We start from the raw sequence: 21,329 nt of genomic DNA on the forward strand, positions 1-21,329 counted from the left end.
GCAACGGGGCAGTTTGGATTGTCAGGCTCAGCAAAGATGCATCCTCTGTAATTTTCTTTGCATGGATCTTTGGCATCTTTGTGGTTTTTTGTCTCAGCGTTGTGGGTGAGAGAAATATACTCGTTACCATGCTCGTCCTCTTTCACAATGAAAGAGTCTCTTGTCAGGTCTCGATTGCCTTCTCTCCCCCGTCTTGCGAGATGCAGCTGTACATCAAACCACACTTTTCGGACCAGTCCGACCGCTGTGTGTGGGGACAGCGCCTCTGAGCACCTGAGGAGCTGCAAATCTGTTGCTGAAATGGGAGGGTGATGCTGGCTGACGTCTTTCCCGTTTTTACGGAGGGTTTTAATGACTGATTTAAATACCCCGTTGCTGGACTTGAAAGTAGCACAGTTCATAATATCAAATTTTGAGAAATTTCGAGATATCCCAACCCTAATTGCAATGTAACTGGCAACTGAGTAGGTCTTGCCGCTGGAGTTTTGAACAGATGCATAAAATGATCGCAGCACCTGGTTGAGGCTTTCTGCGGAATAACCGTCAAAGTTTGTTGACATTTTCTTTTCAATTAGCCAGTCTTTAAACACATTCATGGCCCATGCCGTGTTTCGTTTAGTATTAACTTCGTGTCTGTCTCCCTCAATCTTGTCAATTTCGGTGTCATCTAATTCCTTGTGTCTTTTCACCTTTCTTTCTTTCTCTTCGCTGGTTTCCTCTCTTCTTCTTTTCTTTAGCGGTGACTGGTCAGCCATCAACCATGAATCCAATGTTTCGCCTCCTCCAAATATATTAAAAGTGATTTTGGGAAAATATTCCATTTTTGATGGAGCAACGGGAAACAACAGAAAATTAAAGATGTCTTGCCGCAGGTATAAATGTTCGGCGGATTGATACATATGACGTGATTCGCCCGAGTAGTTCAGAAGCGTCCTTTGTGGTCCGCTATTCAGAATAACAGACCGTAGAATGTTGTAATTGACCAATCAGGATCGAGCATTTGACAATGCCGTGTAATAATTTTGCTTATTGTATTACAAATACAGGATCAGCTTTAACAATAAATGACATGGAAACCAAACTAGACTAAAACAAAGGATTTAAAAAGAAAATAATTTAAATCCAAAATTTAACTGAAACAGTGCTGTAGTATACCAAAATAGTACTGTAAAAGCTTTCAGTTGTATTTGAAATTCAAAATGTATAAAATGAATATTTTTGTTTTTAATCGTTAAGTACATGTTTTACAACTACCAATGTCTGCACGCTGCTTTAAAACAAAACATATTGACTCATTAATATTCATTTTAATTGCTTGCACAATTTTTGCCTCATTATGCAGCTGGAAGTGTTGTCAGCAGCTGCTGAAAGTAACTTACAAAGTAACTTGTAATCTAACTTACTTACCTTTAAAATTAAGTAGTCAGTAAAGTAACTGAGTTACTTTTTAAAGGAGTAATCAGTAATCAGTGATCGGATCACTTTTTCAAAGTAACTGTGGCAACACTGGTTACGTTTCACATTACATTGTAAAGTTACAGTAGCCGACATCAGGGGTGGCCAACCAGTCTGACACCAAGAGCCACAAAATGACTGTGGTAGCCTCCTACAAAGAGCCACATCCCACACATGTAGGGTTGTCAACTTTGCAGTGGTGGTGGTGGTGGTGGGGTAGTCTACCGCTACACAGAACAGCGCGCACATACTGGAACTGAGTCACACGCACATAAGCATGTAACCGCTGCAGCCATAAGCTGAGCCAAGCAGCAACCTCCGGTCTAAGAATATGAGACAATGCGGAAGTGCTAAAATCTGCTGTTTCTCCAGTGTTCACTTGAGGCTAGCTCTGGAACTACCGGAAGTCACATACACACCAAGCATAAAAAAGCCATTTTCAAAGCAGAACTTAACCTATTTACAGCCTGGATCAAAAAACGTCTCCTGTCGCTAATTTTACTATCGGCACCCACTGTTCGGGGGGTGAATTTTTTTCGAACTCGCCCGTTCAGAGGACATTGAGATCGCGAGCTCAGAGGCCCAGCTCAGGGTCATGTGACTGACAGGCGCCCTATAGCTGTACGCCAAGCCCTTGCCATTTAGTGGAGCAGATAAGTGAAAAAATCGTTCACATGATGATGCAAGCATGAAATTTGGTACAGATACTATCTAAGGGACACTCTTTTGAAATAAAACGTTAGGCCCGCCAAAATTCAAGATGGCGGCCATTTTTTCAGATAGACGCCATTTCTATCAGACGATTCTTATTTCAAAAGTTCAAATGGTGATGCAAGCATGAAATTTGGTACAGACACTCTCTAAGGGACACTCCTTTGAAACAAAACATTAGACACGCCAAAATTCAAGATGGCGGCCATTGTTATAGATGGACGCCATTTCTATCAGACGATTCTTATTTCAAAAGTTCAAATGGTGATGCAAGCATGAAATTTGGTACAGATACTCTCTAAGGGACAATCTTTTGAAATAAAACGCTAGACACGCCAAATTCAAAATCGCGGCCATTTTTTCAGATGGACGCCATTTCTATCAGACGATTCTTATTTCAAAAGTTCTAATGGTGATGCAAGCATGAAATTTGGTACAGATATTCTCTAAGGGACACTCTTTTGAAATAAAACGTTAGGCCCGCCAAAATTCAAGATGGCGGCCATTTTTTCAGATGGACGCCATTTCTATCAGACGATTCTTATTTCAAAAGTTCAAATGGTGATGCAAGTATGAAATTTGGTTCAGATACTCTCTAAGGAACACTCTTTTGAAACAAAATGTTTGACATGCCAAAATTCAAGGTGGCGGCCATTTTAAAGATGGCTGCAATTTTGTTGTACATTTGTTATTTTAATATATTTCTATTGGTGATGCGAGCATGAGTTTTTGCACATACATTCTCCAACACTTATGAAAAATCAATTCAGACACCCCAAAATACAAATTGGTGACCATTTTTCATGATGGGGGCCATTTTATTCAAGATGGCTGCCATTTCAGTTGAACGCTCATTATTCCAACTCTAACTCAAACGGTGATGCAAATGTAAAATTTGGCACAACTACTCTTTAAGGGACACAAACACTATGCTAGACATACAAAAATTGAAGATTGCCGACATTTTTCAAGATGGCCACCATTTTGTTTTAAAAGCTCTGTTTTCATGAACATTAATAATAATGACAATACTAATAATTTAATGGTAAAAACAATAATTACATGAATGCCAAAAAGAATACATTAAAAGACGTTAAATAATAATAATAATTGTTATTACTATTAAAATAATCTTATGAAGAAAAATAATAATAACCTGAAAAAATGATATATGATTTATGCTACAGAGGTAAGAGAATAAAAATACAGGCACTTATTTTGGAGGGAATTTTTTTTTTTTTTATTAATCAAACAGCTTAAGTTGGACGGTGCAAATGTTTCAGGTTGGGGTTCACCTGCACAGCACTGTGCAGCTGCAAGTGTGAATAGAAGAGTAAGCAGCCAGCTTGAGTCTTTGGTATGGCTCAGTCTTTGTGTAGTTATCTTTTCTTTCTTTCTGTGTCTCTCTGTTCCCCTCTCTCTCTTGCTCTTAAAAAAAACATATATATATATATATATATATATATATATATATATATATATATATATATATAGTTTCCTCTACACTCAGACGGGGCCATAATTTACTTGACGAAAAACACAAATAAACTGACTCCCACCAAAAAACTCTGATATCGGTCTGCATTCACGCTTTATTTAGAGAATTTTCAGTGCATTACTTAAACCGCTAAATAAGGCTCTAATTCTCATCGTGTCTCTTCATCCTGGCAGACTACCTGCGTTTGTTTATATCTGGCACGCCGTGCGCATTTTGGTTACTCATTGTGTTTTTCCGCCAATTTCACTTCCGGTTCCACCGTGGTCAGCAACAGACATACAAAATAAAAGCATGTGAGTAACATGCACTAATGCGCGATAAAATATTCAACGGCGTTAATAGATTGACGGGTTAACGTAAAAATAACGCGTTAACTTGCTCAGCACTAGTATATATATATATATATGTATATATATATGAAAGCATAAAAAGCAAAATAAAAAAAAAAACAAAGCCTTGTGACTGTTACCTTGTTACGGTAAGGGAGCTTGTGTACTCTGATGAACTCTGTGAGCTATGCTGTTAGGGGGCTGTTCTGTCAGGTTTAACCAATTCGGACAGGTCAAGGGTAAGGAGTTAGACAAAACACAGTCAAATAAACACTCTTGGCTCTCAGTTTTGAAGTTTCGAGTGGCTGTAAATGGTTCCTTGTAAAGGGACCTCACGAGCACTCTTAACACCAGTTTTCTAGTACGGTGGTGGTTATCCTGAAAAATGACAACCATTTTGAACATTCCTTGTTCAAATGAGTGGCTCAGAAGGAGTATTTGTGCCATCTTTTAAGCTTGCATCACCATTAGAACCATTGAAAAAAGGAGCATACAATAAAAATAGCAGCCATCTTTAAAAATGGCCGCCATCTTGACATTTTGTTGTGTCTAACGTTTTGTTTCAAAAGAGTGTCCCTTAGAGAGTATCTGTACCAAATTTCATGCTTGCATCACCATTTGAACTTTTGAAATAAGAATCGTCTGATAGAAATGGCGTCCATCTGAAAAAATGGCCGCCATCTTGAATTTTGGCGTTTCTAACATTTTATTTCAAAAGAGTGTCCCTTAGAGAGTATCTATACCAAATTTCATGCTTGCATCACCGTTTGAACTTTTGAAATAAGAATCGTCTGTTAGAAATGGCGTCCATCTTTAAAAATGGCCGCCATCTTGAATTTTGGCGTGTCTAACGTTTTATTTCAAAAGAGTGACCCTAAGAGAGAATCTGTACCAAATTTCATGCTTGCATCACCATTTGAACGATTCTCTTGAAATTTAACAGTTATCTGCTCCACTAATTGTCAATATGGTTGCTAAAGCCCATGTGCTTCATTTTCTATTTTAGAAACAGACGGGTGACGTTGGCGAGACTACTTCCATGTTTTATACAGTCTATGGGCTAAACCTGTGGCTGCCAACCTGTCAACTGAGCGGTCCTAGTGCCCGTAGTGTACAGCTGGCTCAGTACTGATCAGTACTGATCCTAACCTTAGCATCACTATATCAATATTTTTATTTATTTATTTATTTATTTTACGGATGGATTGAAGAGCCGCACACTGATAGGCAAAGAGCCACATGTGGCTCGTGAGCCACAGGTTGGCCACCCCTGGCCTAAATTTACATTACCTTAGTCTAGCTGAAGCAGCTGGATAGACAGGAGTTTGTCAGCCTCTCATCTGCTAACCGGTAGCCCCTAATCAAACCCAGTCAGGTAAACAAACTAACGTAAAGTGTGACTTACTGGAAGCTACAGCGACAACCAGTGGCTGGAAGCTGTTTGTGGTAGCTCTTGTGGGTCTCAGCTTCTATCTTTTGGGCCTTATGGACTGAATAAAGAAGCCCTGTTTTGCAGAAATCAGTAGAAGTATTCTGGGTTGGTATAAGCCCCCTATCTTTGAGTAGCTTTTAGCCTTTTTTTATTTGTTATTTTTGCAAAATACTACTTATAATTTGACACCTGTTGGGGTGAATCGAGCATGCGCACGTGCGTGCGTGCGTATCTTTTTTGTAACTGTGCTCACGTAAGTTTTTCCTCGAGAAGATTCTCTGCTGAGAAAAACAAAGAACATGTGGAAGTGAGGAGAGACACTGGACCCGTTCAGAGCTCGACGACCGGAAAAAGAAACAAGGAAGAGCACACGAGGAAGCAAGGAGAGAGAGAGAGAGAGAGAGAGAGAGAGAGAGAGAGAGAGAGAGAGAGAGAGAGAGAGAGAGAGAGAGAGGACAGCAGAGGGAGGGAAAAGCAGTATTGAAGTCAGGCTGGATGCTGGATGGGAGGGATGATGTTGCCGTCCCCGCTGAGGCTCCAGTGCTTCTGCTGTCGTGCTATAGGAAGCGGCTTGTGTGAGTAAGCGAAGGGGACGACTCCACGGCTGCTCTCTGCTCTGTAATTACCGGGAAACAGACGTTAGACACCGGCCCAGCCTCGACTCCACGCCCGGAGCTCCTCCGTCCCTCGGTCTGCGCGGATCAGGACGTAAAGCCGGGATGTAAGTCGAAGGACGGCGGGGTCTGCACCGAGCTGAGGTAAGGAGACTTGCTGTGATCACTCCTTCTGCCTCTTCCATCTCTGCCCCTCGCTCCATGTTGATGCTTGTTGCCTTACCTAAGAGTTTAAGTGTGTAACCTCCACCTGAGGACAACTTTGGTCTGAGCTGTATTTGTCTGGGATACAGGGATGCTGTCAGGGCTCTGTGGAGTGTTTTTTTCCTGATGAAATGTCACCAAAACTCGTCCTGCTGATGGAGGTTATTGAAAAACAGAAGGAGAGAGAGAGGGATTGTGTTCAAAGGTGGAGACAGAATCAAAACATGTTTCAGGCTCATTTCAGCTGGGATAACAGCTGGAAGCAAAACAATGGAGCACTTGAGTCCATGAGGTTTTTGTCAGGGCATTCTGGTGATGAACAGAAGCACCTTCCTGGTGCACAGACCTGAACAGCTCTTCTAGTGGGATGACCTTTACTGGAGAGTTTCAAGCAGAAGGACAAACTCTGCTTATTCTAAATCAGGAGCTATATTCAACCACAAACTCCACAAAAGGAGAAGCTGAGCTAATTTTGTTCCTTTGTGTGACTTTGTTCCTCCTGTGTTTCTAAGGAGAGGGGACACTGAGAGGTTGAAATGTGAAGCTGGCTCTCGGATCATGTTTTAGTTCCTGATGAATCAGGTTTGGAGTATATATTGCATGCTGTAATGTCACTCCCTTCTCCTCACATCCTGCCTCCTTCAGAGAGACGCTTCAGCTCGAGCCGACCGACTCCTCCTGATTAATGCTCAGGCTGAACGCCTCATTACATATCATCAGGCAATCACCAAACGTGAAGTTTATTTATGCCCTGACAGCATCCACTCGAGTCTCTGATAAACACACCAAATACTCTGCCCTGAGTGTGTTCTGCAGGCGAGCAGGCTGGCAAAGAGGGCAGAGCCGAGAGCCTGAAGGAGAAGAGGATCAGCAGAGAGAGAGAGAAGGGGAAGGGGGGAGTATAGAGCTCTGATATTCAGCTCACGTTCTCAGTCCCAGGAAGGATATAAGCTCCTCTCTGTGTTTTCATGTCCGACTCGTGTTCAGTAAAAGGCTGACTGGAGGGTCAGAGGAGGTCTGATGTGAAGATGCTGCTGAAAGCCTCCTGATGATGATCCGTTTGCTGTCAGACAGCACTTCATCACTGGGATTAAGAGCTGAACAATGGCCTGTCTGAGCACGGATCTGTGGTTAGGACGAGGGCATTCTCCGACCCACTCTCAGGATGATTCCCTTCATTTCTCATCTGACCTGAATAGAGGCCGGTGTTGATTTCTCCTCTTTTATAACTTAGAAGCTTCTTCAGGAGCCATGCATTATCAAGGTGAAGAAACTCCTTCAAAAAATCACCAAAAAGCTCCATCACACCGAGCACAAGACATCATTCTCGTGGTCCTGAGTGCTGTGAGTCATTGTTGTGACTGAATCAGAGGCTGTTTTTGAAGCTGTCCCTGCAGGTGAATGCAATTTTTAGCACAGCCAATTTCCTGAAAGGCTGAAAAATCAGACGATGATGTGATTAATTCATGGAGGTGGTTCAGGGTCTCAGAGAACAGTGGTTATGTCAAACTTTTGGACTCTTTCCTGTTAAATTTGCTACATTTTAGCTTGGGGGTGGTGGGGGGTGGTATACAACATATTTACCACTAATTAAAGCTTTTACCCCTATTTTGGTCTCCATCAGGAAAAGATCTGGGCCAGTATGCATGACCAGCCATTAGCGGGGATAATGGACCATTTGTACCAGCGGTGAAAAAATAAAAGATTAGTGGTATGCACGAGCCAGGTTAACAGCCAAAAGAGGGTTAGATTTAAAGGGGACATATCAGGCTGATCCCTGATTTAGTACTTACATATAATATAATACATTTGAAAACAAGACCTTTCACCCCCTGAATTTTCAAAAAATGAGATATTGTATTTTTTCTGATATCCTAGAACGAGATTTGATGCCTCTGAAAATAGGTCATTGACATTTGGCTTCGAGATTTCGACCTTCGTGACGACACGAGGATCCTTTCTTTTTATTGGAGTAATCTGATAAAGCAGCTCCTCCTCTGTGATGTCAGTTAGTCACACAACCGCCACAGAGGGATACACCCACCAAGAGCCGAGTATAAATAAAGCTCCCTACCAGCCCTGGCTGACTTGACAGAGTGCTGGATGCAGGGACTCTGCTCTGCTGAGCAGCTCGGCTTTACATGGTGAATTAGCAGTTAAAACACTAGTTTTAGCAGATGTTGTAATACTTGTGAGACGGTGATATTTGCATGCTTGTTCTGACATGCACTGTGAACCTGGACCACAATAATGCTGCGGTAATAACATAGTGAGGAACTGATGGTAGAGGCGATCTTTAGACTACACTTTCAGCATGATGGATAAAACAGACAGAGATAAGTGAAGGAGCAGGATGGAGCCCTGTTATAGAAATAGTTTATTGGTGAAGTCTGCCTATATTTCCACGTATAAACTATACATGTTACAGTACCAGTTTGACTCACCACACTGAAGCGTCCTGAGATGATCTGTGTCCAGGTGGATTTTCTTCCTCCTGAGCTGCAGAACCGTCCGGGTCTGACCCGGGGTCCAATACAAAAGGATGTATCCTACACTCTGCCATTTTATTAGTGCTATCAATGCCTTACTGTGAAGTTTTTCAATTCAATGTGTCGATTTTGTAAATACTGTCATGCTGCAAAAACCGCCCCCTGGCTCTACCCCCTCCGCCCCTCTGATAGAACTGACCAATCAGAGCACAAAGGGCTGTGACGTTGCGAGGTTACTGGAGGTCATTCTGGAAACGGAGCGTTTCAACGAGATCTTCAGAATGGCCTAAAATGAGGTTATGAGAACACTATTGTGGGGCAATGAAGGAACTAAATGACTTGTACTGAGGACAGAAATGCATTACAGGCATCCTAGTCTGGCATAGTGAAAAGGAGAAACAAGCATGATATGTCCCCTTTAATGGAGGTATACCCCACCGTGACAGGTGCTAACGGCGAGACTACAGCGCCTGTTCCACTGTTTAAAGGCAGACATTGCACAATGCATTATCGTTTGAGATAAAATATGTAAAGACAGTGGACAATCCTTTGGAAAGGTGGTGATGTGTAGCCATACAGCACACTTAGATCTAGGAGACACAGCAATTTTCAAGACAATCAACGTCTCAAACCGGTGAGGCTCACTGCCGTCAGTTTTAGAAGTTTGACTCACTCTTTGCCTCTATACGTCTGGGCCCTTCAAGGTGTGTGTGGGGAAATGTTGGAGTTCACAAACTGCTTTAAGAGTTATTCATCGAGGTGCTGGGGCATTGCTGCAGCGCTTGTTCCTCAAAGCAGCTTTCAAAGTACTGATTTTACTATCAAGGTTTTCTACTGTGTGCTCAGAAACACCACACGCATTTACTCTGTTCAAGATCACCAGACTTCCCCTTTCTCTTTTTTATACCTGATTGACTCACTGATAACAGCTGTTTGTGTATTCTTTTAATCAAATCTCAGGGTTTATTGCTGTTTATGAGTGGTAGACATGCACAGTTCAAGTTTGTTTGATGGGATTTTCCAGGAGGTTCCCCTTAATGATGATGTAATCTGCACCTGCGTCTCTTTCATGGTGTAATTAGTAGAGCCCGACCGATTAATTGGCCAATTATGCCTGTCACCGATCAATTGACATCGGCCAAAATGTAGCCGATTATAAAATAATTTGCTCCGTGGAGATTCTGCCACTCCTGTTCCTGAGTGTCTGTGTGTTGGGCTGCACACTGCCCGAGTGCCCGCCCCCTCCATCCACCATTATCTAATGTAAGGCTGTAGAATGACGTTTTAACGTCGTGTTAGTTGCTTTTTTTGAGAGATAAACAGAGATAAATGGTACTGTTAATTCACACGTCCACCATTATCTAATGTAAGACTATAATACAGCGTTTTAATGTTGTTTAAGTTGCTCATTGTGTGTTTACAGTTTGACTTTTTTTTCTACTTACTGTGTTTAAAGTTTGACTTCTTTATTTATTATTGTGTTTAAAGCTTGTTCTTATTTATCATTGGTTAACACTACAGTTCTTATGTTGACAGTTTTATAATTAAAGTTCATTGTTTTGATTTTATAGTGTTCTGTCTCTGTCTTGAATCATATGGGTATCATAATGCTTTGTTTTCACATACAGTATATATCCTGTGTAGATCAATGAATTTATTATGAATATCAGCCGATAAATTGGATATCTTTTGATAAATCGGATATCGGTCGATATATTGGATATCGGCTTTTTTTTGCCCCCAGTATCGGTATCGGCATCGGCCCCAAAAATCCCGTATCGGTCGGGCTCTAGTATTAGTTAACTGGCTGATTATTCGCAGTCGTGTATGCAGCTAACACTGCAGCCAATCGGGCTGTTCTGTATGAGAACGTGAGGACTAGTGGTCCTGTTTGTTCAATGGCTGATTATGCATATGGGCCGTGGTTGTTATATGAGTGAAGTTTCACACAACTCAAACAGACATGCATTAGGTGGCCTCAAGAGCTCCAAAACATTTCCAGAAAATTGTGCTAAAGTCCCCAAAAATTGAAACAAATTTGCTCTGAATAAAAAGACATAGCAGGTACAACTAGAACAGCACTCAGAGAACCAAAACCTCCGACAAGGATATTGTGATTGTCACGCAACACTTTAGGCCTACTTTAATGATATAGTCTCTAGCAAGGTGTACCTGATAAAGTGGCCGGTGAGTGTACACAAATGGTGAAAACGGCCCTATCTCACAATGATAAAGAGTCCTTTAAAAAATCCTGCCATGACACCCAGCCAATAAAGACTTGTGGTATTTGTGAGGCTTCATCCCCCTGAGGCTAGAGGACTGAAAGCTGCAGGTGGAAGTGAGCTGAGCCTGCAGCAGAGTTAATTACAGATGAATCCAGACAGAGAGAGAAAGAGGGACTGCTACTTGTCGAACAGGGAGGTAGGGGGCGCTGGTTTGGTAAAATCTCCAGCCTGCATCTCTCCCTGACCGTCTGCTCTCTTTCCTCCCAGGAAAAGTCTAAAACAGCAGTTTGAGTGAGTCACATGAGCAGCTACACTGAGCTAGGGCTGCAGTTATCCAATATTTTAGTAACCGAGTAATCTATCAATTAATTAGTTCGATTAATCGAGTAATGGGATAAATATACTTAAGCTTTATTGGATGATTTAAAGTAATTAAAACAAATAAACAAAACTTCCTGCCTGAAATTAGAGGTAGACCGATATATCAGCCGGCCGATATATCGGGCCGATATTTGGACATTTGTCTGTATCGGCCATCGGCTGTATTTTCTTTTAAAAAGCCGATTTTTGATCCGTTGTATAAAATGACGCAATTTTTGATCAGGCACAAAAAAGATGAGCACCTCAAACTTGTGGAACCACTTGGATACATTACATACTTTTGTTCAAATTATATTAATAAGTTTAAATTTCTTTTTTGACATTTTAAGAAGAGTGTGAATGTTTACTACTGCTTGTTACATTGTGTGTTTACTCAGACAAAATATTTCATTGTTTTGAAAGCTGAATAAATGTTCAGAGGACTGGACACGACTTGTAATAGATTTCTTTTAGTTGCTCAGAAATTGCTGCGTTTCACAAAAATGTGATAAATATATATTTATTTAACAATCGGCCTGAATATCAAATTGGAAAAATTGGCTATGCATATCAGCATCGGCTGCCCAAATTTGGAAAGCATCGGCATCGGCATCGGCATCGGCCCCCATAAAACCCATATCGGTCGACCTCTACCTGAAATATCATTTTCTATTTTAAATTGCACATCCATCAACATCAAACTTGCACTGCATTTCACATTAGAGCTTTAACAATAAATAAAAATACCTGAGTTGCTCAGTGTAGCTTAAAACTGGATAATAAATAAAAAGATGAGGATCAATAAAAAAAATCACCGTAAAGTACGGCAATGCACTGTGCCAAAACAAACAAAACAGGACATTAACTTCTTTTCTTGTTCAAACATACAAGCCTGTTACCAAAAAGCTGCCATAAAAGTTTATAGTGCTCTTTGTGGAGTGCAATTTAACATTAGATGATTAGATTAAGAGAACCATTCAGTGTTGGTGTGCAAAAATGTTAACATATCCACGTGCTCTGAACTCAGGCTTGCCCTGCGCTTTGACACTATAGTTCCAGCAGCGGAAAACAAACGCTCCGATGGTGTGGATGTGGCTGGAATGCTTAAAAAGCATTTTGCAACTTTTGCCAGAGATGGATAACGTGCCTCATTTGTTTTCCACCATGCAAGAGGATTTTCTCCAAAGTACAGTAGCACCTCTTTCTGAATGACCTGGTTTATTTGCTCTTCAGGGTTGTCTTCTTCATCACTTGTACTAGACTCTGATCCAAGCACTTTCTCAATGAAAGAAGATTTCTTCTTTGAATAGGCTGGTGGAGTGTCTTGACTTGGTCTTGGCTTCAGGGATGACTTTTTTTTACCTCCAAGGCCATGGTCTGCACAGTGGTTTGAACTTTAAATGTGTCCTGGGGAGATAAAAACTTGAGTCTCCTAAATCGCAGATCCAGAGCAGCTGCTATAAGGGTGGTGTTGGGGCTGTCTGGATCAAAAACACACAGGTCTTTTCACCTTGACTGAATTTCCTGAGCCATCACAGTTTGACAGGCCTTGACTGAAGGAGTTTCAACATCAGAATCTTGTGATGTTTTCTTGTTGAGATTGAGAATGAGTTGTGGTAGGGCAGACAGGGTTACATACTGTTGTACACTCAGAAAAACAGTTGCACTTTCAAATGGGGAAAGGACCTGGATCAGCTCTTCTATTAAAGCCCATTGATCAGGCTTGAGGTCCAAGTGGTGCTTCACCCTAGATGTCACTGTTGGGTCAGAAAGTGCGGCTGTCACTGGCCGTCTTTGTTCTATCAGCCCGGACAGCATGTAGAAGGTGCTGTTCCACCGAGTGCTGACATCCTGTATGAGCTTGTGTTGTGCTGTACCCATCTGCACCTGTTTATCTTTTAGCTTGGTACAGGCTAGTTCACGTTTCTTAAAGTGTTCAACAAGAGCTCTAGCAGCAGACACACTTTATTACAGTAGTATTGTTTTTGAGGGAGGTTTGGACTACTAAGTTTAGGGTGTGGGCAGCACATCTTATAGATGCCCACTCATGTTTGTCTTTCAAAAGCTTAGCTGGTTGGTAAAAATCCAATTTATCCAAAGTTGACAGTTTCTCCCCCACCATAGACAACTCCACAGTGTCCCCTTCCCCTCAGGTTAAGAGTCTGGGTGTCATCCTCGACAGCTCTCTGTCTTTTCACTCTCATATCAATAACATCACCTGGTCTGCATACTTCCATCTATGTAATATAAACCGTCTCCGCCCCTCCCTCACCCCTCACACCACGGCCATCCTGGTCCACAGCCTCGTCACCTCCCAGATCGACTACTGCAACTCACTCCTCTCTGGTGCCCCCCACAAATCCCTCCATAAACTTCAAATGGTCCAAAACTCTGCAGCCCGGATCATCACCAAAACCCCCTACTCTCATCACATCACTCCTGTCCTCCAGCAGCTTCACTGGCTCCCCATCAAGTTCAGAATTCACTTCAAAATCCTGCTGTACACTTTCAAGGCCATTCACAACCTCGCTCCCCCCTACTTGTCTGATCTCCTCCACATCGCCACCCCCTCTCCATCCTTCAGGTTGTCCTCCTTCCTCCATCTCTCTGTGCCCTCCGCCCGGCTCAGCACCATGGGGAGCAGGGCTTTCAGCCGCTCTGCTCCCAAACTCTGGAACTCTCTCCCCTTGGACCTCAGAAACATTGACTCCCTTCCCCACTTCAAATCAAAACTCAAAACCCATCTGTTCAAAACTTCTTATTCCCTTTAATTTTTCACCTTCATTTCACTGTCACTTTTACTTTGTTTTTATTTTTTTTTAATTAGGATTTTAATGCACTGTTTTATTATGTATTTTGTAAAGTGTCCTTGGGTGCCAAGAAGGGCGCTTTTAAATAAAATGTAATATTATTATTTAATATTATCACATCTTCAAAGTGGAAACACAGAGTCCTGATAAATAGGGCAAGAAGTGAAGAGTGCAGGATGGTAACAGGAATGGAGTGTGTGTGTTTGCGTGCGTATGTGTGTGTGTGTGTGTGTGTGTGTGTGTGTGTGTGTGTGTGTGTGTGTGTGTGTGTGCCTGTGTTAATGTTTGTATGTGTGTGTTTGTTTGTGTGCATGTGTGTGTGTGCGTGTGTGTATGTCTTGTCAGCTCCAGACGGCAGATCAGCAGCTCTCCTTTTAAGGCTACAGATGTAGTTCAGTCTAAGGTGAGTCGTGCCCCTCCAGATTCCCCCTGTGAGGAATATTAGCCTCTCAGTGTGCTCTGAGCTTTTTCTTGGTCACACACTTTTTCCTTCAGCCCCCAAACTGGAAATGTCAGATAGAACCAAGTCCATCTTGAGCCAGTCACTTAAGAAAGTTTGTCCAAACTCTGAGAACGTCTGTATCCATGTCAAAATGAATTCCAAAGTTTTTATTTAGAGACGTTCAGATCCCCTGAACCTGTGGAAATGACCAGAGAGCGTGTCTACAGACAGTGTGGTTGGATTCAGTAGTTTCTACTTTGTCTGCAGAAAGCTTCTCTGGATTCACTCAGGTCTTTATGAATCCACTGGAAACATCGTTTTACAGACAGGAGGCAAAAAATCATCAATTAAATGCAATAAAAAGAGACCACCTACACTTCATTTTACTGAGCTCAGTCCTTCTGGACAGAAGTTTGAAAGTTTGAACCTTTAAGGCAAACTTTCTGCAGATGATGGAGACTTCACATCTTAAGTTTTCTTTCCTCCTTTGTTCCCTCTCCTGCTCCTGAGTTTGCTCTGAAGTGATGCAGAGAGGTCTTTCTGTTCATATTAATAGTCAGGTTCATTAAACCATCTGCAGTGTGAGTTATCACCCTGACAGGTATTATCCATTCATCACAGACGCTGAAGGAAGGACTCTGAATCTGGGCCAGATCTCAGTTGTGATGCATGTGGATGGTTTAATGTCATCACGGGGGGATTTGAGCATCTTTTTTTTTTTTTTTGAGGATGTGAGTTCATCCTGAAGCTTCCTGTACCAATCAAAGAGCCTAATGAGCCGCTGAGAGGCTAATGTGTGAGAAAAAAGTTGAGTAAGCTGCCCCGGGACTCCTGAGATGAAGGTGATTGAAGTGTTTCTGAAGGGCAAGCCCCTTTTGGTTTCAAGCTCAGAGTGTGCACAGGATGATGATGATGATGATGATGATGATGATGGGCAGATACACCTTTTTCTTGTTGAATCTTGCCCATCCAGTGCAGATGCGCGTTTTTGCAGGTCTGATTTTAGAGCCAGGGACCTGCTGCTGGATTCATTCTGCACAACCAGCATCTTTAAGGCTTTAAACTAAATGGTAAATGGACTTGAGCTTATATAGCGCTTTTCTAGTCATGGACTAGTCAAAGCTGCTTTACACCACAGGTCACACTTACCCATCCACACCCATTCGCTCTCACATTCACTCACTGATAGATCCAATTTTTACTATGTTAGTTATCCATCAGTATGTCTAACACAGTCACTGCCTTTCATGCCCATTTACACACCACTGTGCCCAAGGACACATCGCCATGTGTTGCCCAGAGCCGGGCTTGGACCTTGAATTGAATTGAATGGAACAGAGTAAAATAGTATAGAAAAGCATAGAATAGAATAGAATTAAATTGAATGGAACAGAGTAAAATAGAATAGAATCGAATAGAACAGAATTGAATTGAATTGAATCAAATTGAATAGAACAGAGTAAAATAGAATAGGATAGAATAGAATAGAATAGAATAGAATAGAATAGAACAGAATTGAATTGAATGGAACAGAGTAAAATAGAATAGAAAAGCATAAAAATATACTTTATTTATCCCCGTGGGTCAAAACTCACAAGCTTCATGTCGTCTGCAAAACCAAACCAGATTTATATCACTGACCGTCCTGAACAGGTCGTTCTGTTGCAGGACTTACACACTGGAAGGGTTATTGAAGATTAAACTGTGCAGAGGTTTCTGTGCAGTCTGTGCAGAAGAAATTCTGAATGGAGCTGGATGACATTTTTATCTTTTGAGAGTCTAATCTCTCCTTGGCTTTCACTCGTGATGTATCTTACTACTCCCAAAAAAACCTACACAAGGATAGCAGCTGTCAATCATTGTTAAACGTGAGGTCAAGCCCTGTTTTTAATCTCTAATAACTAATGAAAAAGAGGACTTGAACACAAAGCAGCCCAATAATATCATCGTATTTTTACACTTTGACCACAGCCCATCTAGAATGACCAGGGAGACCAATTTTTTTACCCATACTGCAGCCAGCCAGCAGGGGGAGCAGTCTTTAGATGACGTCCATTTTTAATAGCTTGTGCTAAACACCTGAATCTTTATAAAGGAGCAGAACAAGTTTGAATTCACATCCAAATGCCCCTGGACGTTCTTGATCCAGACCTTTGAGCAATTTGACAACTCTCTTCAAGCCATGAAATTTGTTCCCTGGTCACATCTTAGTTGGGCATGGGTTCTCTGATGGCTACAAAGGTTCGAAGTGCATTCATAAACGCATCTGGGGTTAAGTCGCCAAGCGTTTCAATCTGCACTGCTCTACAACATAAACATGTTAACAACAGTCCATATCTCTCAGTTATTTCCTTCCTTCCTCTACTGTGAAAGGACCAAAACAATCAAAGCCACAATAAGTGAAGGAGGTTGAAGTCTCAGTTCTGTCTTCTGGCAGGTCTGCCATCTGTTGAATTTCTGAACTTCTCCTGTAACTTCTACACTTTACACACTTGTAGAGTCCAACAGTTGGTCGGACCTCGGCTCCAAGAGGCAGAATGAGGTTTTTATCCTGGCCGTGGAACACTGGACCAGCTCTATACCTTCACAAAGAGTGCTAGAGGGGGCATGGGAGTTTGCCCAACCAGTCCACATATGCTTTGTGGACTTGGAAAAGGTTTTTAACCGTGTCCCAGAGGTATGTTGTGGGGTGTGGTCTGTGAATATGGAGTCGACAGACTGTTGTTACAGGCTGTCCCGTCTCAGTATCTCTGGAGTGAGAACTTACTCCGTATTGCCAACAGTAAATCAAGCTCGTCCTGCCCTTTGTCACTGATTCTGTTCATTTTTTATTTGGACAGGATTTCTAGGCGCATTCGAGTGGCAGAGGAAATCAGGTTCGGGGGTTTCAGGATCCCATCTCTGCTTTTTGCAGATGATGTGGTCCTGTTGGCCTCATCAAACACTGACCTTCAGCTTTCACTGGGACGGTTTGCAGGCGAGTGTAAAGCAGCCGGGATGAAAATCAACACCTCTAAGTCTTAGGCCATATTTCTCAGTCAAAAAAGGGAAGAATGCCCACTCCAGGTCGGGAGAGAGTCTTTGCCTCAAGTAGAGTTTTAAGTATCTCTGAGTCTTGTTTACTAGTGAGAGGAAAATGGAGCCGGAGATTGACAGACAGATGGGGGCGGCATTGGCAGTGATGCGGACACTATACCAGCCTGTTGTGGTGAGGACAGAGTTCAGCCAATCTATGTTCTGACCCTCACCTGTGGCCACGAAATGTAGGTAGTGACCAAAAGAAGAAGATCGCGGATACAAGTGGCTGAAATGAGCTTTCTATGCAGGGTGTCTGGGTTCAGCCTTAGAGATAGGGTTTCGTAGGAGAGGCTCAGAGTAGAGCCGGTGCTCCTCCGCGTTGAGAGGAGCCAGATTAAGTGGTTCAGGCATCTGGTGAGGATGCCTCCTGGACACCTCCCTGGGGAGGTGTTTTGGGCATGTCCAACTGGGAGGAGACCCCGGGGCAGACCCAGAACACTGTGGAGAGATTATATCTCTCAACTGGCCTGGGAACATCATGGTATCCCCTCAGAGGAGCTGGTGGACGTGGCTGGGGTCAGGAGCCATTGGTCTTTGCTGATGGCACTGCTGACCCTGCGACCTGGGCCCGGACAAACGGTGGAAAATGAAATGAAATGAAATAAAATGATATTTTGAAGTTATTTTCCTATCAGTTTCTTTGCAGTTATCTTTAATCTGCAATATGCCCTGTAAAGAACAAAGAGTAGACACGCTGAGCTGTCTGGAAGACAGCCTCAACATCAAACCAGGACTTTTCTCCAAAGATGACGTGTGCACAGACAGCCATCTTCCATCAGATCTGTTTCCGAACCATCTCCATCACTGCAGCATGGATGGCAGCATGAGTCACAGGATTTCCTGTGGTTATTACTGAATCAACAGTTCAGTGTCTCCAAATATCACTGCTACATGAGATGCTTCACATTGTCTGATCCTTAACCCAGTTCTGAGACTGCAAAGACAAACACTGACTGCTCCTTTCTATCTGTGAGTGGACAGAGTTTAAATGATGAATGAATCATATCCCACAGTTTTAGAAATGCATCTTTGCAGAGATGAAGCTGCAGCTGGGAGGAGCAGATAGAAACCTTTCTGTGGTTTGTGGTGCAAACACACTTATTGATGCATGTCATGCAGTTACATCTGTCCATTGTTTCTGCACCCCCCACCCTCCACCCCTCGCTTCACTCTCTGCTTTCTGCTGCCGAGCTTCTCTTTTTCGTGCTCGCTGTGACGTCAGAGTTGCCAGGCAACCTCATGAGCAAAACAGAATCCCTCTTGGCACAGAGGGGAGGCCCCGTACAGCCGCTCTGCACCTCTGCACGTGCTCCGCTCTCTGTGTGTCTGTCATATAGAGCCCCCCCCATTGTTCCCTCTGTGTTAGTAACATCACTAAATCATGTGCTGCACATTAGTGCGTGCCAGCAGCTGCCTTTGTGTCGTCCAGGAGAAGAGAGAGAGGGGATGTTTAACCTGAGAGTAAGAGCTCTGATTTACTCCCACAGGCTGGGCCAGGATGTGAGAATGAAAGCTTGGAGGGTTAGACTTGTTTTTGTGATTGAATTGTGTTTTTTTTAATATGCTGAGTCTGACTGTAGACAGTAAGCCACACAGAGTCTGTCCTGTGAAGCTGAAACACAAACTGATTTTCTTGTTAGTTTTTTATGAAATGAACAGATATCTCCATGTTTTAGCTCGTGGAGAGAAATAAATCCTCCTCTGGTTACCCACTGTGGGACATCATTTTGCTGGATCGTGTACCTCCTGCTGTTGCTCTCGATACAGACTGTTTTTCCTGCTGACACCTGATTAGTCGATACCCAGACTAAAATCCAGAGCCTGTCTACATTTTTATGAATCTGTAAATAGAGATAAACGACCTCCTGCCTGTCAGCAGAGATTAATAACAGACTCTTTTACCTTCACTCCGTCTCTCTTCCATGTCTCCTGTAAATCTCGCTGTCATCCTCAGCCGTCTCTCTCATCCTCTCATTTTCTGTCTTGACTCTGAATCTTTCCATTCACTTTATTATTTACATGTACTCCTGAATAAGTGGTTGATAATGAAGACTGATGTTTCCTCCCTCCTCTGCTCTCTGCCTCCTCTCCTTCAGGTTCACAGATGAAGAAACCAAGAAACCTTGTGCAATCCTCATCACAAGCTGCCAAACAACTTGAAGTTTTTCCGCTCTCAGCATTCAAAGGGAGAACTTCTGATATCTGCAGCACCTCAGTGACCCTCAGGACGCTCTGCTTCAGCTGAAAACTTGAAAACTAGGTTAAGCTTTTTTCGACTGATTCGCTGCCTCCATCAACACTCTGCCTCCTGTTAGCCTGCAGACAGGTCGGGATGAATCCACCAAAACTCTTCAGGATTGTTTTTTTTCACCATCTAACTCAAGGATAACCAGCACTCCTCTCTGAGCAGTACTCCAGGACCACAGTATCAGCCTCTTCTGGCTCCAGGCAGCATGGGAGACAGGAGCTGGGTCTGCCTGAGCCCAGCTGAATTCGGACAGCTGCAGAAATACAGCGAGTGTGAGTACTTAAAGTATGTTTGTTTCTGTTCAATGAGCATGTGGGAGGAGTAGAAGCTGAATCTGCATACTTAAATAGTACACTGTGTGTGTGTGTGTGTGTGTGTGTGTGTGTGTGTGTGTGTGTGTGTGTGTGTGTGTGTGTGTGTGTGTGTGTGTGTGTGTGTGTATGTGTGTGTGTGTGCAGCTGATGCACCTTGTTAGCAAAACCAAATGATGTGGTCTTCATGCCTTAGCCTCCCCAAGGTTTTATGCAACTCACATTCAAAAGAGGCCCAAGTGGAGTAATGACTCCTGTAGAGCTCTGAGAGGAGTTCACAGACGCTCATTAAAGAGGCTTTACTCAGAGTGACCTACAAAATGAAACCATCAGCCACACACACACACACACACACACACACACACACACACACACACACACACACACACACACACACACACACACACACACACACACACTCTATATACTTTGTTTTTTGACCATCTGAAATTGCTGATAGTGGCTATCATGCATCAGGTTTTATTTTCTGTAGTTCACTGAAATGTTTCCAAACCAAACAAATAGCAGATGCATTCAAACTAACCTGTTTGTACCTGTTGTGAGTGTGTGTGACATGTTGTATTTCTCTTTTCCTTTGGCCTGTTATATTAATAAATGTCATGTATTTGATTGCGTTTCAAATCCTAACAACTGCATTTTAAGCCACCTACTGACAACTGGCCGAAGAGTACAGCTAGAAATCAGCTGTAAAGGCTAAAGCTGCCTCTTTTACTGTACCATATATTTAAGGGGACTGTCTATGAAACAATAAACAACAGGCAAACAGAATATTCTGTGGGTCTGTTCTCTTGACTGTGTAAACACTGAAACTACCAAAAGAAGAGTAGACCCCTGTCTTTCATGTCTCTCTTCCTGTTTTTTTCATTCAGTAAACAGAAAAATCCCTGTTGTTTAGATAGTCCTTGTCTCTGGAGCTCTATCTTTTTATCCTCCCTAGAGCTGCAGCTATCAAATATTTTAGTATTCGAGTATTTTACTGCAAATTGCACCGAGTACTCGAGTACTCGGATAAAACACATTTTTGTGTACTTAAACAGCAATTATTTTTCAAATGGAAATTTGTTTCAAGCAAGTGTAAAACCAAGCCACTTTGGGTGATAAC

At 42.5% G+C, this 21,329-nt stretch overlaps 1 protein-coding gene across 3 annotated transcripts in view; it reads left to right on the forward strand.

Annotated features, from left to right (window-relative positions):
• Positions 1-5,704: 5,704 nt before the first annotated feature.
• dgkg (diacylglycerol kinase, gamma) overlaps positions 5,705-21,329 on the forward strand; it is a 131,660-nt gene continuing 116,035 nt past the window's right edge. For all 3 annotated transcript variants that reach the window (XM_074694662.1, XM_074694664.1, XM_074694663.1), the window contains exons 1-2: positions 5,705-6,183; positions 19,744-20,167. In XM_074694662.1, the coding sequence (XP_074550763.1) occupies positions 20,101-20,167 (67 nt within the window). In that variant the 5' untranslated portion in view covers positions 5,705-6,183; positions 19,744-20,100. The remainder of the gene's footprint in view (positions 6,184-19,743; positions 20,168-21,329) is intronic.

Source organism: Halichoeres trimaculatus, unplaced genomic scaffold, assembly GCF_033239565.1.
Source record: "Halichoeres trimaculatus isolate MK-OKI-2021-1 unplaced genomic scaffold, fHalTri1.1 fHalTri1_scaffold_19, whole genome shotgun sequence".
NCBI lineage: Eukaryota > Metazoa > Chordata > Actinopteri > Labriformes > Labridae > Halichoeres > Halichoeres trimaculatus.